This window comes from Notolabrus celidotus, chromosome 12, assembly GCF_009762535.1.
Source record: "Notolabrus celidotus isolate fNotCel1 chromosome 12, fNotCel1.pri, whole genome shotgun sequence".
Lineage (NCBI taxonomy): Eukaryota > Metazoa > Chordata > Actinopteri > Labriformes > Labridae > Notolabrus > Notolabrus celidotus.
This window is the reverse complement of record NC_048283.1, coordinates 35455583-35475808: the sequence shown is the minus strand read 5'-3', so window position 1 is coordinate 35475808 and position 20226 is coordinate 35455583. Positions and strand designations below refer to the sequence as shown.

The window sequence follows — 20226 nt, the reverse complement described above, 5'->3', positions numbered from 1 at the left end:
TACTGACAATCAGTAAAGTATGACATCACCCTGTCATCAAAACACAAGTATCAGGTAATGTGGAAGCAGTTAAGCTGAGACTCGATAGCAACACATGACAAGGAGAGGAGCGCTGAACAGAAACTCTGCAGAGTCAGTGTTGTCCTCAAGTAGCTTCTGCTGCTGCTCGGAGAGGTCATGTAAGGACATGTTGGCATGCGGCCGGGCTGGGAAGGATCCGAGTCTACAGCCCAGATCACAGTCCGACATGAATCCAGACTGTTCCTCTACTGGACATGGCTTCACTGTGTTGATAGAATGGATCATGTGTTGTTAAAAAATGTAAAGCCTCGCTATTTTCCGAAATGTAAGCGCACTGACAGTCGCCGAGGAATGACGTCATGACGTCTCACATTGAATGATGACGCTGTTTGATCATCAAACAATCTGCCGTTAAAGAATATCAGAGAATCAGGTCAGCAGCCTCACACAGCAGGCCGGGCTGTGAGGGTCAGGACGGGGGGTCTGCTTATTAAACTTCTTCAACGAGTCGAACTGGCTGTAGAGGAACCGGCTCCAGAGAGGAGGGGGGTGTTCGGGGAGTCCAGCATCTGCAGACTGGGGCCGTAGCCGTCAGACCGGTCCGCCTGTCTGTCTCTGGTCTGTCTGCCTCCCTCCGCCGGCTCTGGGAGACCCGCCAGCCTGAATCACGTCCACCCTGCAGTAGTCCGGTCCAGACTCGGGCTGAAGGGTTAGCCGGGGACGGACAGAGAACACAACTGACCCACAGAACCGGACCTGAAGGCAGATCTACAGGAAACCTCTCCTCGCCTCGTCTCGACTGGTAGCAACACAGTGCAGGTTTCAGTAGTTCAGTAAGTTTACCTCCAGATCCATAAGAATGACTTCCTCAGCTAACAGCAGCTATAAGGGCCACCTCATGAACAGGCTAAATGCTAGATAACCTTTTATTACAGCTTCTTCCTTCAAACTCAACTCAAAGGGTCCTGAACAAGCTAGCTCACACCCCCAGAAGATTCTATGGATGCTAACTGGTAATGAAATGAGCTCATGATGGCAGACTGGCTGCACAGCATGCTGCATGAAGTAACCTTACTGTTATCACAGGTTACAGCTGACAGCAGGAGCACATGGAAACATGAACTGTTAGGGATCAAAACTACACCTTTACAATCATAATGTTGATTTTAATATTAGATTAAACTAAAGCACTTTGCAATCCACACAACAGACTTAAACAGCAGTGACTTGTGTCACAGCTGGACCCAGGTGTTTGCAGTAGTGCCTTAGAAATAGACTTAACATCTGTATTACAGGGAATGACCTTCATAAATAAGGCTTTAACTATCAAGTCAAACAATGCCTTACTCTATGGGAGCAGCATAAACACACAAAAACTCAAATGAGACGGTATCAAATCATAAATAATCAAACATGTGCTGTAACTAGGAAAAGCGTGCCTCATGTAGTGTAATCTAAGTTCTATTCTTGTTTGTTGCACCAGTTAAGACCAACACACTGAGTTACTGTGGGTTGGTCTTTGTTACACTTCACTTCTAAGAGATGAGTGGATGTAGGGCGTGAGACAGTAATGTATCACAGTTTGCTGTGGAGTTATATCGTGTCAGGATTCAAGAAGTACTGATGATTATTAACATCATGTGTTTGTGTTTATGTGTATTTATTTGCACAATTAAATAAAATACACACAAAAAAGAGCAAAGATAAATAATATAGAGTGCAGGAAGAGGCAGAACACTCAGAGAACTTATTTGAAGCCTCCAATCAAATATTGTTCTAATATCACAAATTATAATTAAAAAAGACTAAATTGACACATAAAGACAAAAGTTGATACTAAAAATAGAATAACTTAAGAATATCCAAAATTAACAATGAATATAAATACAGTTATTACATATAGAATTCAAAAGTACAAAATATGCATATGATGTGTATGGACACCTGTCTGTGAGTATGTGGTTGAGCATAATGAGTATAATTAAATAACAGTGGTTAAAGTCTGTTCAAGCATCCTTTATAACATTTTAAAGATAAACAATTTTTCGCCACATTGGAATAAATATTCCAGAGTTTGGTTCCCCTGAAACGTATTGAGAATTGACTTCTACAAGTAAAACATTCAGGAGGATGAAGAAATAAAGTTTGACAAGTTGAGTAAGAGTGGACCTGTGAATTTAATTTAAAGTAAGACTTGAAGCAATCAGGGGATATTCCCCTCATGTTGTATTTTATACAAAGAAACATATTTGAGAGATATTGATGTTATAGATATTAAGAAGCTGGAGTTTCTGAAACAAAGGAGCAGATGAGACGTGTGGCTTCCAACAAGTTCCTGACCCAAACGTTTCTGAAGCAGCAGAATGTTCTGGAGAGTCGTAGGAAAAGCCCAAACTATATTACAATATGAAAGATACGGATAAATGAGGCTGTAATGAAGAGTAAAAAGACAGTTTGTGGTAACGAGATGACTAATCCTTCTTATAATACAGAGAGATTTATTCGTTTTTCTACTAACCCAATCCATTTGTTCTTTCCAACTCAGATTCTCATCAACAAATATACTGCATATCTTCTGAAATCTGTGTAAACACTTGCATTACATTTCCACCACGCCAATGGGAATGTCTAATGAGCTTGACGTATCAGAGACTAGACAGCAGTACAAAGACAGATACTTGTATTTAGATATAATAATTTAATAGAACACTTTTGAGGTATGTACAAGAGCAAGTTTACTGTTTTTAATTATATTTAAATATGTTTTATTCTAGGAAAATTAAGACTTTTTTCTACAATTTTTCACAATTGGATTTCATAACATTGAAGAAAATATTTTTTGCAAAGGCCATTAATACGAATATATAAAGTCTTCTCTTTGTGTTGATACTGATAAACGTTGATACTTTTTAAATCAGCTCCACAGACTCATTCTGTTTGCTATTACGCTTCATGAAATGCGACTTTGCATTTCCTCCTCATGTGGCACAACGCTTTGAGCAGTGTTTGGTGTCACGGACAGCAGGCTTGTTTCTGCATTTTAACTGTAAAAAATGATGTGTTCATGAAACATTAGATTGGGTTTGTTTGTTTTTTCCTTATGAATTTAGAATGTGCATCAGTTATTGAACTACTAATAAAGCTGTGTTTAGTAACTAAGCAGTGTTATACAATTCTTTCCTTGTGTAAGTAAGCTACTAATCCTAAAGGTGTTGTGTTTCTGCTGAAGAGAAGCAGAAAGAGTCAAACCACTTCCCATAGACCGAAAGCTACTTTGGATATTCTTTTTATTCTAAAGCCAGTCTTTGAGAAAAGTATTTACAAATCCAATATCTTGACCAATTTTACAAACTACTTTTATGATAATTCTTATGTTTCTTCCCCCAGAGGAACAAACATCAAGGACTCTAGCCTATGACCTCAACCATCTAAGACATGTGAGCCCTGACCCTGCTGTCCCAGATCGTCTTTACCAGAAGCAGAAGTAAGCAGAGTTTAGGTTGGCAATGTCAAGCCGCAGGAAATCGACCACACCTTGCATGGTGCTGCCTTCTGATGTGGTGGAGCAGGAGGTAGAGGAGAAAACAGAGGAGACAAAAGAGGAAGGGGCAGAGGAGGAGGAGGACGGAAAGGTGGAGGATGGAACTGAAGAGGCGCCATCTGCAGAGGATCTGGATCAGGCAGTAGTGGTTGTGCCTACACCTCCAGATACAGGTCAGATTCTTCTCTTAGTCCGGTACATATATGTGTCAAAGAAAATGTTTTGTAAATCTGAACTAATGGGAAAGTCTGACTAACTGGCTAAAATATCATGTCATAGATGAGCCCAGTGTCTCCACTGTAGAAGACAGCGAAGCCCTCGCCCCCTCAGTGAAGCGCGGCGCTACAAACCCACCTGATGACCCGAGCAATGATCAGCAGTCCCAGGAACCGCAGAGTGATACGCAAGAGGAGGCGGCCGCTGACTCTGCCTCAGTTGCTGCCATCTCTCTCAGCAAGACCCCCATCATGAGAATGAAGACTAAATCTGAACCCAAGAGGATCGCGGTGTCCCTGAAGTCAGCAGACGAGGGGGTTGAGAGCTTCGGAGCAGGCGGCGAAGGGGAGGTGGGAGGAGAACAGGAGCCCATTGAAGCACCTCTAGGGCCAATGACGCCTGTGGAAATGCTGCTACACGACTCTATGAAGCTCGGGGGAGGTGGCCTGCTGGTCAGCCCGCCCTCAGAGCAGCAGAGGAAATCATCTGCTTTAAACCCCACAGTGCTGCCTGCAGGCTTGGCACAGGTAGACAGTCCCAATTATATACAGGGTACAAGTAAGGGGGTAATAGTAATCCATCTCACCTTATCTGTGAAATAATGTGTTTTTTAAGACTTAACATTAGCCTTTAAAAATTAGAACGGGCTGTATATGTAAAGAACAGAGTTCAACCTTTGCCTCTATAGAGAATTATCAGTCCAGACTTTTCTTATCTTTCCTCACTCTTTCTTTTTGTTCAGGTCCTCTCTGCTTTCCAGGCCCAGCAGAGTGCAGCAGCAGCAGCTCAGCCTCAGCTACTGATTCCCCTCAGCAGCATCCCCTCCTACAGCGCAGCCATGGACACCAACCCCCTGCTGGGCAGCACATACAAGAAGTTTCCCTACCCCTCCATGGCCGAGATCAGCGGCCTGGCAGCTCAGACGCAGTTCACAGAGGAGCAGATCAAGGTAGAGAAAGAAGAAAGTTGGTTGCTGGGACGGGCGTCCTTACAGTCTTAAGCTGTACTGAACAAATGATGAGGATTCTTATCTGTTATCTGTTATAAGATACCTTCAAATGTAGAGACTTATTGTTCTGTGTATTTATTTTTCAGTCTTAACCATAAACTGTATAAATAATGGACGTAGTATCTGTGACATCACCCACCTGTTCCTCAGCACTGTTTTGAAGCCAATCGTCGGTGGCAGCCGTTTTGGAACTCAATCAAACTTAGTGTGAGGTAAAGAGGCGGGGTTTGAGCCTCCTAGCCAACAGCTAAGTGTTCCGCCTGTCAGTCAAGTCAGTTATGTCCTTGTTTGGGCAAAATCTTGTAATCTTAATATTGCGTTAGAAAAAAATTCACCCGTACAGTGTGTGCAGATAGAGAAATGAGCTACATATACTGCATGCACAATTATTAGGCACGTGAGTATTTTTGTGAATATGTTAAAAACTATGTTAACAGCCGTTTTCAAATTTGTCAAGAAGTCAGATAGTGAATATATTTCTTCAACTGTGTGGTTAAAATGATGCTTTTCAAATTACATCGGCTGTATTTTTAAATAAATGCAGAATCTTCAGAAATGAGCGTGACAAATTATTATGCAAGTTGGTGATAAGAGCATATAACTTGTGAAAATTAAGAACTATGCACCATTTTAAATGTTCTGTTGATTGAAAATAATAATATTTATTACAACTGTTTTCAAACTCCAACAAAAACAACAGTTTTCTTTACATTTGTTACAAAATAAAACTGTTAATGTCTTCGAAACGTTTCAAATCTATAGTGTTTATAAAATGTCCAATATAACCTCCTTTTCTTTCAGTGAGGGTCAGAGGTCACTGTAAACTGATTTAGTTTCTGATGACTTCTCTGCTGACTCTGTGAGCTGTACCTTGTATGTCTTTCCAAAGAGGCTCTTTGAGCTGTATTTCTGCCATTACTGTAAATTATATCCTTTATTATTGACCACAAGTTCTCAGTCGGGTTGGGATCAGGTGAGCAGGCAGGACAGTTCATGAGGCGATCCTCTTTAAAGCCCTGAGATGCCGTCCTGTCCTGGGAATAACGTGAGGCATGTGACGGTGCATTGTGCTCATGCATGAACACGAGCATCTTTTTCACTTTAGCTGATTATCTTTTCCTCCATGGAGGAAAATACAAAAGTTATATGCTCTTATCACCAACTTGCATAATAATTTGGCACGCTCATTTCTGCAGATTCTGCATTTTTTTTTAAATACAGCCAACGTACTTTGAAAAGCATCATTTTAACCACACAGTTGAAGAAATATATTCACTATCTGACTTCTTGACAAATTTGAAAACGACTGTTAACATAGTTTTTAACATATTCACAAAAATACTCACGTGCCTAATAATTGTGCATGCAGTGTAGAGCCAAGCCGTTTCCTGAACCAGGCTGTAAACATGTTTATTTCTGCTGTAAAGATTGTCTTCTTTGAATTGGTGTGTATGTGGTATCCTATGTTTCTGCAGCCAGCCCAAGCGGCAACCTCCGGTCTAAAAATATGAGTCCAATGTGGAAGTGCTAAAAACTGCAGTTCATCAAGGATCCACTTGAGGCTGGCTCCGGAAGTACCGGAAACCACATACACACCAATTCAAAGAAGCCGATCTTTACAGCAGAAATAAACATGTTTACAGTCTGGTTCAAAAGACAAGTGTAGTCTGGATAGCTCATTTCTCGATCAGCACACACTGTACTGGGGTACAGTGGGGGTGATTTTTTTTTCTAACGCGGCAATTTTGAAGATCTTGAGATCACAAGTCTTCCAATGAGAGTCACAGCTGACTTGATTGACAGGCGGGAACACTGTAGCTGTTGGCAAGGTGGCTCAAAGCCCGCCTCTTTACAGGTTGGCTTCTGCCGCCGACTGGCCTCAAAACAACGCTTCAGGAATACATGGGTGACGTCACGGATACTACGTCCATATTTTATACAGTCTGTGAGCCAGCCTCAAGCGGACACTCGATGAGCTGCAGTTTATAACACTTACGCGTGGGCTTCATATTTTGAGACCTGGGGTTGCCGCTTGGTCTTAATCTAGAATTTAAGTCTGAAATGTGCCTATCTATAAAAACTGGATATATTTGTACTTTGATCTACACCCAGGTGTGGTTCTCCGCCCAGCGACTGAAGCATGGTGTAAGCTGGACTCCTGAAGAGGTGGAGGAGGCCAGAAGGAAACAGTTTAATGGCACAGTGCACACGGTGCCTCAGACCATCACAGTCATACCTGCTCACCAACTGTCAGCTGCTGCCAACGGCCTGCAGTCCATCCTACAGACCTGCCAGATAGTGGGCCAGCCCGGCCTGGTGTTCACACAGGTAGGTAAGGAAAGCGAACATGCCATTTTTGGCAAGACTAAGCTCTTCCTTTTGTCTGAAACAAGTCAACCTGTACACTGAGGACTTTGTGGATTGTCTGCTTTGTTTCAGGGGTTCTCATTTGAGAGGACTGAATAATCTTATTTTAATTGAAGTGGCTTTTATCATTTAAATGAACTTGATTTGACTTTGATTGTAAACCAACTTAACTTGACCTCTCCTTCTTACTCATATCTGTGCTTCAGATATTTTTAACCAATTGAAAAAGTATTATTTAAAGTGAAGCTATAATGGATCACTTATCAAGGAGGCTACTGTCTCAAGAAGTCACTGATAACAAAGCAGAAGTGTTCCATCAACCATGTGAGTGAACATTCTTTAGTTCCCTTTTCTTTGATTTGATAACTTTCTGAATAAGGTGTGAGTATTCGCCATAATCAATCAATCAATCAATCAATCAATCAATCAATCAATCAATCAGACTTTATTTACCAAGAACTTTTCATACAATGACATTGTAACACAAAGTGCTGTACATAAAAACAACTTCAAATAGAATAAATTAAGAAAAATATATTTAAAAAAAAAGACCCCCCCCCCATGCTAACGCCAACCCCAGCCCGACCCCAAACCCACCCCAGAATCCTAAGGTTAAGAACACAATAAATGCAACTACAATTTTAAAAACAATACAAATTTAAATGAATAAATATATGAAATATAAAAAAGAAGTTGCTGAATGAAGTGAGGAAATGCTCTCATGATATCTTAATGAGGAAACACTGGAGGAAACATAAGATGTTAAAACTCAACACAGGAAATTAAACTCACCAAAATGAAATACATTTCTAAGATAATAAAACACTAAAATATTAAACCCAAATCACCTTTAAAACCAAATTGTTTTGAGATTTGTTTTTCTTCACCACATCATACTTACAAGATAATCAGAGATCCTTCACAGAGCTTGTGTTGGAACTGGTCTCAGTTCTGTTCAACTTTGAGAAAAGAATAAAAATCTTTCTAGAAAACATCAATGTAATGCATGAACACGTCACAGCAGGGCAGTAACTCACCTGAACACGACGATTCATCATGTGCTCATACAGTTAAGTTTTGTAATAAAGAAAAACAAACAAACACACGCCTGTCTTATCCTCACACATCCTCTTGTTTCTCACTATGTGGGTCGCTGTGTAGGTCGGGCCAGGAGGGAACCTTCCAGTGACCAGCCCCATCACTCTGGCAGTGGCAGGGCTGCCCAGTCAGTCCCAGAGCATCAGCAGAGGTTCCTGCCAGCCCACCTTGACAAACAGTGAGCTGAAGCGGGCCACCACAGTCCAGCCCCCCTCTCTTTCCCCACAGGTGAGGATAGCGGAGGTGGTTTCTGCCTTTTGGATGTTTGCTCATGTGCTTTAATTGCTGACAACAAGCATGTCTCTATCAGATTTATGTCTACTCTACGTGACACTGAGCAGTTCAGTCTTTTACAGAGAGGGTTTTTGGATTGTGGGCGATGAGCTTGGAAACCTTTGTTTAATGTTTAACTGTCTCTTTCTGTTTTCAAGGAGAACTCGGCCCTCAGTGCTGACAATTTCAGTTTGCGGCCGAAGAAGTCCAAAGAGCAGCTGGCAGAGTTGAAAGCCAGCTACCTGAAAAATCACTTTGTTACTGATGCTGAAATTGCCCGGCTGATGAAGCTTACCAACCTGACTAAGGGAGAAATAAAGAAGTGGTTCAGTGACACAAGGTACAACCAACGCAACTCCAAGAACAGCCATGTTATTGTTTTCCATGACGGAGGGGGTAGAGGAAGTGGCGGCTGCAGCAGCAGTGCTACCACCACTATTGTAATAGACTCCAGTGATGAGACACCCACGTCTCCACATCCTCCTCGCACTCCCCCCGTAAAAGAGAAAGAGTCACGTCCCAAAACTTGGAACCCCTTCCCAGATTTTACCCTGCAGAAGTTTAAAGAGAAGACTCCGGAGCAGCTGGTGGTGCTGGAGGAAAGTTTTGAGAAGAGCAGCACTCCGTCTGATGAAGAACTGAGCCGCCTGAGGACGGAGACTAAACTGACGCGGAGGGAGATCGATGCCTGGTTCACTGAGAGACGAAAAATGACATCCATCAGTACGTCCCCAGATTCTTCAGAGGGAGGGAAAATGGAAACAGATGGAGCGAAAGCAGGGGAAGAAGCCAGCTCGTCTTCTCCTTCTGCCTCCTCATCTCGCAAAGGAAGTCAAACTCCTCCAGGCAGTCGCAGCAAGCAGCTGCCGTCCACCAGCAGCAGCAGCAGCAGCAGCAAAGACATAAAAGATAAGACTAAAAAGACTCCAGAGCAGCTTCACATACTGAAAAGTGCCTTTGTGCGGAACCAATGGCCCACAACTGAGGAGTACGACCAGCTGGCGGAGGAGAGTGGCCTCCCTCGGTCCTACATTGTCAGCTGGTTCGGGGACTCTCGGTACTCCTGGAAGAACAGTAACCTGAAATGGTTCTACCAGTACCAAAGCGGAAATGTTGAAGGGCCAAACGGCGGAGGAGGCAATAAAATGGGAGGGAATAGCGGTCGGAAAAGACGCAGCCGAAATCGTGGTTGGGGGCGCTCCCGAACCAGAAAGCAGCCAAGGAGGTCTGCCTCCTACAGTGCAGACGTTGACCGGTCTCCCCCTGCCAAGAAGCTGAAGAGTGGGAGGGAGATCCTGAAGGAGTACTACCTGAAGTATCGTTTTCTCAATGAGCAAGACCTGGATGAGCTCGTCACCAAGACCAACATGAGCTATGAACAGGTATGAAATCTGTCTATGTTGTAGTTACAGGACTGGAGGTCCAGGTTCTCCTAAAGTTAAGGTTTACCTCGGGATAAAACTTCACAGAATTTCAATCTGCAAAAGGAAGTTTCTTCAAACATGTCTTAAGACGCTCATACCCACATGTAGAGGGAGACCAGTAAGTAAATGTGCAGGAATGACCTCAAACTACATGATTTCTTAAAGCTAAGGTTGGTAGGCGCAGATAACTAGCATGAATTTGAATGTAGCATTTCCTCAGGACTCCGTCTAACCCCCCCCCCCCAATACGTCACAACAATATCCGGTCTGTAACGGAAGTCAGAGCTCGGAGCTTCTTCAGCCTATAGACTGTATAAAATACAACTCAACCCCTCCTCCGTTTTTCATTCCCTGCACTAGGGATGACCACAATTAATCGATTATCGATTCATTGATTGTTAAGAAATTACTCGAAACACACATTTTTGTTATCAATGTTCCGTCACGTGGAACAAACATCATGTGGTCTCATATTACACTCATCTATCAGGGAGGTGTTTTAACTTTAAAGCATGTTTGGATGTGAATCAGCTGTTAAAGGTGTTGCGCACAGCGGAGACGCTCAGCTGGCGGCTGCGGCTGTGCGTCAGGTCTCCACGTGCGCTTTTTAAAAGAGGATCAATACAAAACTGCTGCCAACAACAACACGGACACAAAGGTTGACAGCTTTAAACAGGATATTTTAACCTTTGGATACGAAGGCAACAGACAGGTGAGAAATTCTGGTACGCTACGTTTACAGAGCAGCAACATCAGAGCCGTCTGAGCTTTTCTCCAGCGGGACTGATTCTGACCCGGTTGCGCTCCTGGCTGACACCTGACCGAATACACGTTTATTTTTCTCAATAAGAACAAGTAGACAGAAAACTGGACACTGTGAGTCTGAAGTACTTTTCTGTTAGTATTATGAGCCTTCACTTTATAAGATTATGTCCGCTGAGAATATTTTAATGAGCCTGATCGTTGATATTCTGCGTGTCAAACGTGTACCCGTATTCAATCCTGTCAGTTAGATGCATTTTTTTGCTGTAGAAAATACAATTTAGGGGGAAAACAACATATTTGGCATTGTTATTGACGTAAGAATAATAATGTTTTTTTTTTATCAATTAATCGATAATTGATCGTTAACATTTCCAAAAATCGATCACGGAAAATACTTAAAATGTACATCCCTACCCTGCACACACGTGTGCTAACAAGGAGCTTAGGAGGGAGGCATGCTAGTTGTAGGCTGTCTTAATAAACACAAAGGTCGGTTTTACTCCCCACGTCTGCAGATTTGAAGATCTAGTGGATGATTTTTATTTTTCATGGAAAAGTGCTAGCGCTAGTTAGCATAGCCACATAGCTACATGTTCGTAGCTGTGTACCAAAACACATATCGACATACTGACAAATAAAACAACAAGAAACACTAAATCTGTGACCAATGGTTCAGAAAGGTCCTGCTACAGGCGCCTCTCTGTCAAGATCAGATTCTGGATCAGATTCAGAGGGTTGAAGTAATGCGGGTCTGTGAGCAGCCGTGTATATTCAGCCAACATGTAAACATTAGATCAACGTGCTGGAGAGTTGAGGACACATCCACTTCCTTAGGGGGCGTGGTCAGAGAGCTCATTCTCATTTAAAGGCACAGACACAGAAAACAGCCTGTTCTGAGCAGGGCTGAAAAAAGAGGGGTTTACAGGCAGACCAGGATCTGATTTCAAAGTGTTTTTATGAGCAATAAACTTTAAAGACATGTTTTGGGGACCTCTTAGACCAATATATGTTGATACAAAAGAGCATAATATGTCACCTTTAAAGTTTCATTGTAAACACTAAAATGTGTCCATGAACACACTTTCCTCTGTTCTGGTCAGAAATCAGTGATGAGGTCAAAAAAGAATATGAATTCAAATCCATACAGGAACAACATTTCTGCACGATTTGGACAAGTTTTTTGCTGCTTTATGTCTCTACTCTTCTCTCCTTCTTTGTACTTTTTTTCTTTTGGTTTGTGGTAAAATTAGTTTAATAATAATTCAGAATACTTCAAATCAAATCAAGTACCTTTTTTAAACAACCCGCAACCACAGGAGACTACACACCAACATGCCTTCAAACCAAACAGTAGCTCATACAAAGAAATAATACAAACACATATTTGTGAAAACTTTAATGCTTCACTTGTCAGTGTTTTTTTATTTGTTAAAGTCAGAGTTTCGTCTCTTTGCTGACTTCCACCCAATGAATGAAGCAGAGCTAAGACCGCTGGATATGTTCCTTTACATTTTCAGCAGAAAGCATCAGTAATATAAAACACAGGTGAGTGCAGTCACATTGAGTGCTGACCACAGACTGTATAAATAAAGGACTTAGTCTCCGTGACGTCACCCAGACGATTTGAGGCCTATTGTCGGCGGCAGCAATATTGGAAATGTTAAACTCAACATAACTGCTGTCGAGTTAGTGTGACGTAAAGAGGCGGGCCTTTAGCCTCCTTGCTAACAGCTACAGTGTTCCCGTCTGTCAATCAAGTCAGCTGTGCCTCTCATTGGAAGACTCATGTTCTTAATCTCTTTGAAATTGCCGCGTTAGAAGAAAATTCACCCTGTACAGTGTGTGCTGATTGAGAAATGAGCTATCCAGACTACACTTGTTTTTGTACCAGGGTGTAAACATGTTTATTAATGCTGTAAAGATCGTCTTCTTTGAATGGGTGTGTATGTGGTTTCTGGTGTTTCTGCAGACAGCCTCAAGCGGATCCTTGATGAACTGCAGTTTTTAGCACTTCTGCATTGGCTTCAATTCTTGCGTCCGGAGTTTGCCACTTGGTGCTGACACTTTGAATGTATAAAATCTGTTGTTAGTGGAACATGGACTTATATCAGGATTTTAAAAAGAACGAGCTCAGAGTGAAAGTTATTTTAAAAAGTTATCCCATGAAGTACCAAATATTTGCAGATTTAGAAATTGATTTTAAATGATTTATTCAAGAATTCAGCTATGATCCTGTAGATGTAATCTCTGCGCTGTGATTTGATCCCACACTCTGTACTTCTGCTGTCAAATACTTATTCTCTTCATTTCTTTTGTTTATTTTCTGTCACAAACAAACATTTTATACATTTTCACAATCGCTCTTTAAAATGTATAAAAAGCAACATCTGTGTAAAAGTTTAGAAAATATTTCTACTGGTGATGCAAATTTCAAGTATTTTCCGTGATCGATCTTTGGAAATGTTAACAATCAATAATCGATTATTCAAGTTTTAAAAAAGGGTAAAAGGGGAACTGAACGGAAACATATTTCAGACTCACAGTGTCCACTTTTCTGTCTACTCGTTCTTATTGAGAAAAATAAGCATTTAAACGTGGTCAGGTGTCAGCCGGGATCACAACCGGGTCAGAATCAGTCCGGCGGTGGAGACCTGTCACTCAACTGCAGCCCCCAGCTGAGCGTCTCCACTGTGAGCAACACCTTCAGTCAGCTGATTCTGAAACATGCTTTAAACTTCAAACACCTCCCTGATAGCTGAACCAAATATGAGACCACATGATGTTTGTTCACCTGATAGAACATCCAAACAAAAAAATGTGTTCAAGTAAGTTCTTAACAATCAATGAATCCATACTCCATTCATTGTTGACATCCCTAATTTCTAGCATTTTACAATGGCTGTAAAACTCTGGTATCACAGATGGTCTAAATCTCAGTAGTCCAGCATACTGTTGATCACTTGCAGTCACTTTATTGAAAACATGAAGGTAGAAATTCACAGAAATATCACAAACAATAAAACCATGTCACAACATTTCTCTGCCCGTCACAAGGTGAGGGAGTGGTTTGCCGAGGTCCAGCGTCGCCTGGAGGTGGGGTCGGATCCTTTCGAGGAGCCAGTTGCAGGCACAGCCACAGGAGGAGAGGAAGCGGAGACGCAGGGAGAGGCGTCCACGGCTACTGAGGAGCAGACCGGCACTGCAGTGGGAGACGAGGATGAAGAGGAAGGAGACGAGGAGGAGGATGGTGAAGATACTGACGACAGTGAGGTTTGGGAGCCTTCACGTAGCGTGAGGAAGTCCTTGTCGGTGTCTGAGGATTAACGATTGTGAAACCTTTGAAACGTTACAGAATGTTACCCGAGATGTACTGATACGATACATGCTGGAAGACCGTTCGCTAAGCCAAGTCTTTTTGCCACTGATTTGCATGTTTACCAATCAGCAGCATTAATTCATTGTTTTTTCCAAACTGTTCCTGATTCACGTCAACATGAGTCTCACTGATTGACTATTAGCTTTAGCCCATTTGCTGTAACTTACTGTAATGTGTGACAGTTTGGACAAACATCATGGTTTTAGACAAACCCTGCAAATCCCAAGTGGAATACCATGAAGTGCAATCTTCAAGCTGAACTGTGCGTTTCCCGAAAAAGACATGTCTGAAAATCTTTCTTTTGAAACAACGGATGAACTCTGACTGTTGACAAAGAAAGATTTTAGGAGGAATATTAATGTGATCATGCCCTTGTTAAATTTGCACTCCTGGCTTAAGTGAAGCCACTACAGGAGATGTATTAACACTTTGATGCTGCATTTGCTTGAGAAATAGTGTTTGTTATACTGCTGTGAGCACAGGCCTAATTTCAAACCTTTATCTCCAGTGTTATGAATGTTCACCCATCGTTTCCCCCTCAAAAGGACCCTGTTGTGTTTACAAAGATGTTCTGAAAGGTTTCACAGCAGGGTGAGTAATGTCACCAATGAAACATGCACACATCTACTTTTAAAGCTGGTTCAAGTTTCAGCTTTTCCCCCCAGCACCTGAAAAGATCGTCACAAGGAGGACCTGATCCAGCTTATTTGAGCTGACAGAGGCCTGCAATGATGTGAGACAAAGTACCTTAATGCTGAATGAATGCCAATGCTGTGATGCTTTTAAAGCTCACAGGATGTCCACTCAAGTCTTCCCTTTATAGTGGCTTGTTATTTCATTAGGATTATAAGTATTGTAGCTTTTGAACCTACAGATCTGATGGAGAATTGCCACGCTGTGTTAAATATGCACTGCTTTTAATGTTTGAACTAATTTCTCACCTTTTGATAAAACACATGTTGTGCTGTTATCTTTTGAGATATGAGGCTGTTGTCCCAAAGTTGAATGTGTTGTCTCCAGTGTGAGACAGAGGCAGCATTTCTGAACTTCATCACTGCCGCTCTGAGGCAGACATTTGTCCACCAAAACACCAATAGAAAGAAAAACGGTTGAACAGATGGACTCATTTTAAGATGGGGATGCAGACTTGGAAGGATTTCCTAAACTAGCTGCATCTCTAGTGAAAGCTTTGAGAAAGTCAATCCACAAGTAACGTCGCCACCTAATCATCGACATATTGCCTTTAGGTTTGGACTCACCTGCATACGTCAAAAACTATGCCTATCAATCTTGGTGGGTCCTGACCCTTTCTTTAAGAAAGACTGTTAAACAGTGTTTCAAGTGAAAATCCTTAAGCACCTAAAGTAATCTCTTAACAAGATGCACTTTGTCCACTTGTTATCACAGTGGACTCAATCCTGATTAGGCACCTTAATCTCTTATTATACCATGAAATGGCTCTGAGAGACCAAATCTGTTTTGTATGAACACAAACTAAACCAGTATTTTGCCTTTTTTATCCTCTGTTGAGGAAGAATCAATTGATCCACTTTTCTAATGATGTGTTGTTTCATAGTGGGATGTTTGTGAGGCTCAGAGAAATGGTAGAACAATCATGCACCGCTTTCCTTTGCAAAATTGCACAATTTGAGCCCCATTTGTTGATATGTTCTCCTTTGAAATGTACATGTGTTGTATTTGTTGTGTTTTGTATTGTTGCTTTAAATCATGGGAGTATTGTGCCCTCCCTCCTTTTCTTCTCCCCCCAAATGACTCTTGACCGCAGTCCATGTTTGAGACATGAATGCCTACATTCTCAATGTGCACTTCTGAGACATGCTTCTGTAAAAGTGTCCTGTTGGTCATCAGACAGTCAGAGCCATGGAGGTTTCTTCAAAACACTGACTTTGTCCAGAAAATGGATTCCAACATTCTTGGAGAATCCCTCGTGGAAAGAGTTGTGATGCCTGACGTAACAAAGACGCTTTCCCTCTGTGGTGGGAAATCTACCAAATACCGCTCCTCTTTCTAACTCTTTCCTTCCCCCTCCACTGCAGCGAACTGAACGGACATTCAACTGGAAGCTCTCAGTGACGGTTCCACACACACCGGGGAGAGACTCTGATGAAGCTTTGCAGATAAACCTTTGTGCCTACACGGCTCGTACGCTAGTTTGAACAGATTCTCTCAGAGGATGATGAGTTTGGGAATCACACACTGTTGGGGTTTCTTTTTGGAGGCTTGTTCAAACCAAGTTGTGATGCATGAGCGAGCTCTGCTTTCTGCTGACGCTTAAAGATGCCTAGATACTCTGAAGTGATCAACTTCTGTTGTAAGCCCTTAAATGGAAACCTTGGTGTTACCAGTTTTATTGTAGTCTTTCACCAGGCACTTGTCACATGTAACGCCGGCACCTTCAGCTGTGCAGGGAGCGTTTCAGTGAGTCTCTTTGAAGCGAATGATGTCTGCTAGCTGTTAGCTAACTGAGCTAGCTAGCTAGCAAGTGAAGGAGAGCTGAAACTTTGATACATGTTGTCGTGATGTGACGAGTGCTTTGGCAAGAGAACTAAGGAAATGGAAATGTAAAGGTTTACCTTTGTCCAATACTGCATGGAATAACCAAGTTGAACGACTGCTCCTTTTGTACATAGAATATTTTGGGTTGGTATACTTGGCAGAGAAGAAGCCTAATCTGGGATGAATCTTTGCGTAGCTTTAATAAGACCAGTTACTTTGACTGCAGCATGGACCTGTTTTCTTTTTTATACATGGTTTTCCAGGAAACATTTATATGAACCTTGTCACTCTTAGCTTTTAAATGCTAAGCTAGCTTTCCTTTCTTTAGTATTTTGTAGCCACTACACTTTTGGACATTTTATGGCAGCCATGTTGTGCCCTTTGCAACCGGTTCAATCTTGATACTTCATGTGTCATTTCTGCACATGCTCCAAACTGGCTGTTCATAATTAGCTTCTTCTGTTTTTAGCTCCTGGGTTAGGCTGAACGCTTCCCCTCCAAGTATCCAGCCCACGCTCTTTTACAGTGTGCTCTTTCTTTACTATAGTCACTCTGTTTTTAATGGTTTTATATGTTTCTATCTTTGAAAACTGTGTCATTATGACTCTTGCCAGATATTAATGGATTGTTTGTTATGAAGACAGACTCATTGAATATGTACAATAGAGTAGTGTTTTTGAAATAGAGTCAGTTTAGAGTTCAGCTAGTGTTGCCCTAGTGGCTTTTTGGTACATATATGAAATCAGAACTCAGAGGAGAAGACACACACTGTGGTTGTCTAATGCCTCTGAAGCACTGGGGAAGTTATTTTTGTTTGCTTAAAAAAAGTGTCCTCACTTGACGCTCCACAAACAGCTGTGTGACAAGAAGGTCCATGAGAACGACATTTGTTTGGAAAGATTGAGAAACAAAGCTGACTTTTCTCAGATTTGAAGAATGACTCTTTGAATATTTTAGTGTCATCTCTGACAATCTCATACGCCTTGAAATTTCCAGTTTCATAAATGACCTTGTGATAAATTGAATGCAAAACGAGTATTCAGATGGTAATGAGAGTAGGGTTGCAAAGGGGTGGAAAATTTGGAAATATTCCAAACTGGAAAACTTTCCATGGGAATTATGGGAATTAACTTTGAATTGAGGGTAATTCAATGGAAAGGTGTCATATCCAAGAATAAATATTTGTTTTGTTATAAGCAGACATCCATCCAAAATAGAAGTCATCTGTGCATGTGATGGAGGAATGCACAGTGCATGTAGGGGGCGTGGTCTCAATAGCCCTGCAGTAAGCATTGTGCTATGTGCATGTGGTTTAGGAATAGCAGAGATATTCAATTGTACTTGATGAAATCTGGTTGTTTTAGTCAGGATTATGCTAAAATATATATTACCCCAACTATATTTAAGTTCCCTATTAAGAGCCAACCTTCAATTTAATCAATTCCTGCTTTATTTCCGTTTATTCACATAAATTCACGTTAATTCCCATGGAAAGTTTCCAACTTTGAAAATTCCCATAATTTTGCAACCCTAAATCAGAGATGAAGAAAAGACACACACCTCATTCATTAAAGGAATGTCATGTCTGTGATTTTGGAGCTTAAAGTAAAATTTTCTTCAAATCTTTTCCTCCTCCGTTCCTGTAATCAATGAAAAGGTCATTTTAAATAATGTCCTGATTTTATTGGAAAGTGGACCAATAATTTCCCCAGCTTGCTAGCGTGTGTGTGTGTGTGTGTGTGTGTGTGTGTGTGTGTGTGTGTGTGTGTGTGTGTGTGTGTGTGTGTGTGTGTGTGTGTGTGTGTGTGTCCTCTCCGAGTTGTGATTTTCTATGGAAGGTTCCCGTGTATCCCAGTTAACCTTGTGCAGTAGAGCTAAGAGCTAACGTGGTGTAGTATTTAACCTGCTGTCCTGTTGTGCACATGTGTCATATCTGTATCCTGCGCTAGACTTCTGCTTCAGTCCTCACTCCTATTCTGTATTTAGACAGGTAGTCAGTAAATGTTTCTTACAGCAGTCATTGAGTACAATCTTTTCACAGTTCAGAAGCCTTTTTAAATGGTCCTATACAGTACTGTACAGTGTATAACTTTTCTTTCTCTCATTTAAAGTAGAGTTTTCACCGTCTGGTATCTCTGATATGATTTCCACCTTTTTGAAATCTTCACCACAAGTTTTTCTTCAAGACTTGACTTTGTTTTCAAGTGTAAAATTAACAGCTTTCCCTTGTTACTGCTTCATTAGAACTCATATTCTGAGACCTGTGTTACTGAACGATGACGGTGATCTCTCAGCTCTTGTTTAAGGTTTAGGTTAGTCTGTAGACACACACACACACACACACAAACACACACACACACACACACACACACACACACACACACACACACACACACACACACACACACACACACTATAATAATAAAACTATATAGACCTCCTAAATAGATAGAAAGACAAATATGTACTGCACTAACTGAATTCAAAACTGTGATCTCAGTCCTCTAAACATCCACATAAACTGCAGCAGCTCTCTGAGCACATCTCACTGAGGGGGGAGGATGCAGGACAACATTCATGAACAGTTGAAATAAGTATTATGTTGTGTCTACAGAGCTAACACTTCCAACCACACTAAGTTATTTCTTCACTCAGACTGTACATCTGACCTGTGTTCAAACTGAGAGTGTCTGTCATTAACTTTGATTAAACACAGTATGTGTGTTAATGTATGTGTGTGTTTGCCTCTGTACACTTTTAGAGAGCTCCTTCATCAGCTCGTAGCTTCCTGCTGTGAGGCAGACACTGTGTGCAATGTTAATTTAAAATCCCAGCTGTTACTGCTTGGCTTGATTTAGAAAAGAGTTATATTTTATACTTGTTTGAGGATGAAACGCAATAAATTTTGATCAACATGTGGCGTGTGTTGTTTGGAAAACCAGTGCAGACTTTCTGAAGTAAAGTAAGGAGAGACAATCTATAGTAGAATTTAAAATCCTTCTTCTGAGCTACAAAGCTCTTAATGATCAGACACCTTCATATCTTAAAGAGCTCATAGTGCCCTATTACCCCTCTAGAACACTACGCTCCCAACATGCAGGCCTGCTGGTCCTACCTACAGTCTCTACAAGTAGTATAGGAGGTAGAACCTATGGTTATCAGGCCCCTCTCCTTTGGAATCATCTACCAGTCAGGGTCCGGGAGGCAGACACCCTCTTTACTTTTAGGAGTATGCTTCAAACTTTCCTTTTTGATAAAGCTTATAGTTAGAGCTGGATCAGGCTTGGACCAGCTCTTAGTTATGCTGCTATAGGCTTAGACTGACACACTGGGATCCTGTCTTTCCCCCTTCCCCCCAACCCCCTCATCACTTACTTTAACTCTGCCTGTCCCATTAAAGTTACGAACCATAGACCTTTCTGGAGTCCCTGAGCTCCCTTGTCTCGTAGGTTCCTCTGAGCTGCCGTAGACGTCCTCCTGCTGTGGACGTTCCAGACTCCAGCTGATACGGACGTGCTGGACTCCAGTGGCAACAGCTTCTACTACTTGTCTCATCACTATCACCGCTCCCTCTCTCTCTTATTCTCCTCTATCCCTCTTTCCAGACCCAACCCGGTTG

General features: G+C 41.7%; 1 protein-coding gene across 1 annotated transcript; it reads left to right on the top strand.

Moving 5' to 3' along the window:
• The first annotated feature begins 81 nt into the window (after positions 1-81).
• On the top strand, positions 82-19522 carry LOC117822288 (zinc fingers and homeoboxes protein 1-like). The gene is made up of 8 exons (XM_034696940.1): positions 82-854; positions 3409-3735; positions 3842-4305; positions 4521-4727; positions 6900-7115; positions 8316-8480; positions 8684-9907; positions 13769-19522. Exons 2-8 carry the CDS (start codon positions 3528-3530, stop codon positions 14036-14038), a joined length of 2754 nt encoding a protein of 917 aa, XP_034552831.1. The 5' UTR covers positions 82-854; positions 3409-3527; the 3' UTR covers positions 14039-19522.
• Positions 19523-20226: the final 704 nt, after the last annotated feature.